The sequence below is a fragment of the Alligator sinensis genome, unplaced genomic scaffold (genome assembly GCF_000455745.1).
Source record: "Alligator sinensis unplaced genomic scaffold, ASM45574v1 scaffold1245_1, whole genome shotgun sequence".
NCBI lineage: Eukaryota > Metazoa > Chordata > Crocodylia > Alligatoridae > Alligator > Alligator sinensis.
Window position 1 is genome coordinate 244,299 of NW_005843077.1, and position 3,747 is coordinate 248,045.

Genomic DNA, 3,747 nt, shown 5'->3' on the forward strand with positions numbered 1-3,747 from the left:
TGCTGCCTGAGACTGGTTCTTGCCAGGCCCTGGGAGGGAGCTCTGCCGGGAGTTTGAGACTGAAGAGAAGAGCTTTATGTTGCATGATTTATGTTGCTCTTTAAAAGCTATGAGGCATTGGTGCGGGGGGGCTGAAAGGACAGAAAGAGGACACAGAGAGCACCTAGGGAAGGGGCTGAAGCTTTGCTGATTTGCCTTCTGAGGATTGCAGACTGCAAGGAAGAGCAGCCTGGACTCTGTGGGGCCCATAGCCAAACTGTGCTAAGGGGCACCGCAGAGGGTGGGGAAGGGCCCACAGCCTGTTTAGGCAAAATGGCCAGGGAAGACTGAGGGAGAGAAAATGGTGCAAAAATCTCCTCAGAAGAGGAGGGGTTCCAAGCTAGCAACCTACGTAAGCAAGAACAGCCTCCTGCATTTATAACTTGTAATATCAGGCATGGCAGGAAAGCTGGAACAGTGCACCAGGGGCCCAGAAAGGTAAACAGGGCAGAGGGCGAGGGGTGCCAGGGTGCATCAGACTGCCTGAGGCACTCTACAATTGCTATACATGGACTAGATTTTGCCCTCAAAGTGGTGCTGGTAAGCACTCAGTGCCATGAGCTAACCTGTCAGAGTCAAGAGTAATACTTGCATGAGTGCTGTGCATGCTTCCTGGGGTGAACAGTAATTAAGCATTGTAGCCCAGAGAGTCTGGACACACTGGGAGTGAGAGATACCATCCTTAGGAGGACAGGATGTTGTGAAAGAGGAAACTTGATATTGTGTGTTAATTTTCCTCATATTTTTTCCTTCAGGTTTCTTTTTTTGCATTTGCAGACAACTCCCCAGGGTCTGTGATGGATCTGGATGCAGAGGCTGAACCCCTACTAGACAGAGATGCAGGGGAGGCCAGCTCTTCCCAGTCCACCACTGCAGGAATCACAGTGTATCAAGAAATACAGACACCCCTTGAGGTGCCAGCCCTGACAGCCCACGAGACTCACCACATCTTCATCAGTTACAGCAGCACAGACGCAGCCTGGGCCCGGGGACTGATTCAGAAGCTGGAGGCCACCCTTCCTGAGCTGAAGGTGTGTTTCCATGAGCGGGATTTCATGCCAGGCAAAACCATAATTGAGAACATGGTTGAGTCCATCCAGGGAAGCCAGAAGATCCTCTTAGTCCTTAGCCCAGACTTTGTCCAGAGCAGGTGGTGCTTGCTGGAGGCCAACCTGTCCGTCTTCCGAGACTGCATTGAAAGGAAGCCTGTGATCCCTGTCATGCTGCAGACCTGCTCTGTCCCACTGCACCTCACCCACCTGACCTACCTCGATGCCAGTGATGTGCACTTCTTTGACAAAGTCAGCAAGGTGATCTGCACTCCCAATCACCAGATGCAGAATGCCACCATGGTGCCTTACAACCCCCCATCCCTCTACAACGGGAAAGCTCTGCTGACCTTACATGCAGTTAATGAGGGCTTCCTACTGAAACGGTCAGGGGGTATATTCAGTGATGTAGTCCCTGACCAGCTGATCATGGTGAGTGATGATCCTGCGTCATACAGGGCAGCCATCCAGATGATTAATGAGATTTCCTCTAGGACAGTCCCCTGTTCTCCTGCCATCTGTTTTTTTGTGACTTGTGCCTGTCTGCTTGTCACCTTAATATTTTCCTTTTTTATCATTCTCAACAGAAGTCTGGACAATTCTTCATTTGTGTCAGAGCGTGATTCAGTTGGGTATATGTTGCTCGCTCTGATCGTATTCACTATTGTTGCACTTGGCAGCTGCATTTACCACTACACAGCTAAATTACCTAATGTGAAACTTCTTGAAATGTCCCAAGCTGCTGGCCTGGCCAACTACCTGCTGCAGAAGAGCTCCCTACTGATGGGGTGCAAGTCCCGCGTGGAACTTCATTTTGTCTACATGTCCCTGGAGGGGTGTAGGAAGGAGTTTGCTGACACCTTTGGGGAGAGCAGCCCCTCTGCTTTAGAGATGTTCCAAAGAGCCCTGCATTATTTCTCCTCTGATTATGCCTGCTGTGTAGCCAAGAAGTATTTCCACTTCTCCTGGGCAGGGGGCATGCCAGGGCACTGGGATAAGGGGCCTTGTTTCTGCCAGTTTGTTTCTCACTGTGTGAGGGAAGGGTCCTGGTACTGGAATGCTTCTTCTCACTCAGAAAGGAGAGTGAGAGAGAGATAGGATTTGATTCAAAATGGGGATATAGACGCCAGGCAGGAAATTTGTTCTGGTGCTGGTTATTTAAATACCTACCCCTTCTTTGTTAAGGATGAAATCTTTGTGCATGGGGGAAGAAAGAATTCTCCTCTAGTTCCATTATCCCACCAAGGGAACAATATGCCTGAGGCCAAGCCAGGGACCCTCAGACAACCTTCCTGCTATACAGGATGTCAGAGTATGGGCTATTGATGTGTCTAACTGAAACACCACAAGGACAGGTACAGATTCAGGACTCAGATTAAGTATACATTAGAGATATGTGTCTACAGCTGTATGGGCTGACTGTTCAAAATAAAAACAATATGTGGTAGTCTGGGAAAATAGAGCAAAATTTGCAGGTCAAGGCTACCAATATTGGGCTAGACCATATACAGATAATAATTTTTTTGTAAAGTGCTAATAGTAGTTAAATGCAACAATTGCAGTAACTTGGGGCATTTGTACCTATGCAAGCTCCACAGTGCTGGGTGCTTTGAGAACTGCGTTGCTTGCAGTTGTATACGCCGCAAAATGCGTATCCGCACTGAGAAAATGGCAGTGGTATGCTGTTGAACTAAAATACATAGAAGATGTTTCAGTTCAAAAGCGCACCACTGCCAGTTTCTGTGCACTGAGACACATTTTGCCACTTATACAACTGCATGCAGTGCAGCACAGTTCACATCAGCTCACGTGGGGAGCAGACTCGATTAATTGAAGCTGCTTCAAAGCAGCAGATCTATAGCATGTTGTGGGATAAATATGTATGTGTATAAATGTTCTTGATGTTTAACCTTTTGATAAAAATGATATGTAACCAGCTAGAATTCTGTTGAGATGATAGTGTGCTCCTGTTGAGTGGATATGGTAAAGAGGAAGTGTAAGCCCGCATTGCCAGCCTTGACCATTTTTCAAGGGGCCTCAATTACGCCACAGAAGCATGACTGAAGTAGAGGGCTCAGGGCTTTTTTTTTTTTTGAATGAAGGCAAGAGTGAACCTTTGTGGACTTGACAACTAGCCTGTTCCACAGAGGTCAACTTAAACAGAGCAAAAATCCCGAAGGGAAGCATTATATAAATACCTTTATAATAATCCAAATATAGTTTATCATAGCTTTAGAAATTATTGGCAGTAATAACTGAAGTAATCAACTATGAGATCTAATCTTGCTATAATGAATATATTTGTGTTAAGCTCCTTGAATAAGATGCAAAATCAAAGCAGCCCTCTTAGTGAAAATCATAAAGCAAGGTGAAGTCAAAACAAGACAGGGACAAGCAGCATTTCAGGATGGTGAAGGACAGTGGTCAGAAATCGTCCCTTACAGAATTGTAATTTTCACAAGGACATAAATCTCAAATCCCTGACAACTACTAGTCTATATGTATTTTTTTTTAAAGGAAAAAAATCTGATTCTGTCCAGTTCCCAAAGTTTCAGTTAAACAAAGACATTGGAATAAACCGATCGGAGACTGTTTAATCAGAATTAGCCATGCATAAATATATGGTATAGAATCAAGGGAAATAGAAGAATTCTAAAAA

General features: G+C 45.7%; 1 protein-coding gene across 1 annotated transcript; it reads left to right on the forward strand.

Annotated features, from left to right (window-relative positions):
• Positions 1 to 340: 340 nt before the first annotated feature.
• LOC112548285 lies at positions 341 to 2,727 on the forward strand. Its single transcript, XM_025193605.1, has 3 exons — positions 341 to 391; positions 444 to 477; positions 817 to 2,727. The coding sequence occupies exons 1-3, from the start codon at positions 341 to 343 to the stop codon at positions 2,184 to 2,186; spliced, it is 1,455 nt and encodes a 484-aa protein (XP_025049390.1). The 3' UTR covers positions 2,187 to 2,727.
• The last annotated feature ends 1,020 nt before the right edge of the window (positions 2,728 to 3,747 follow it).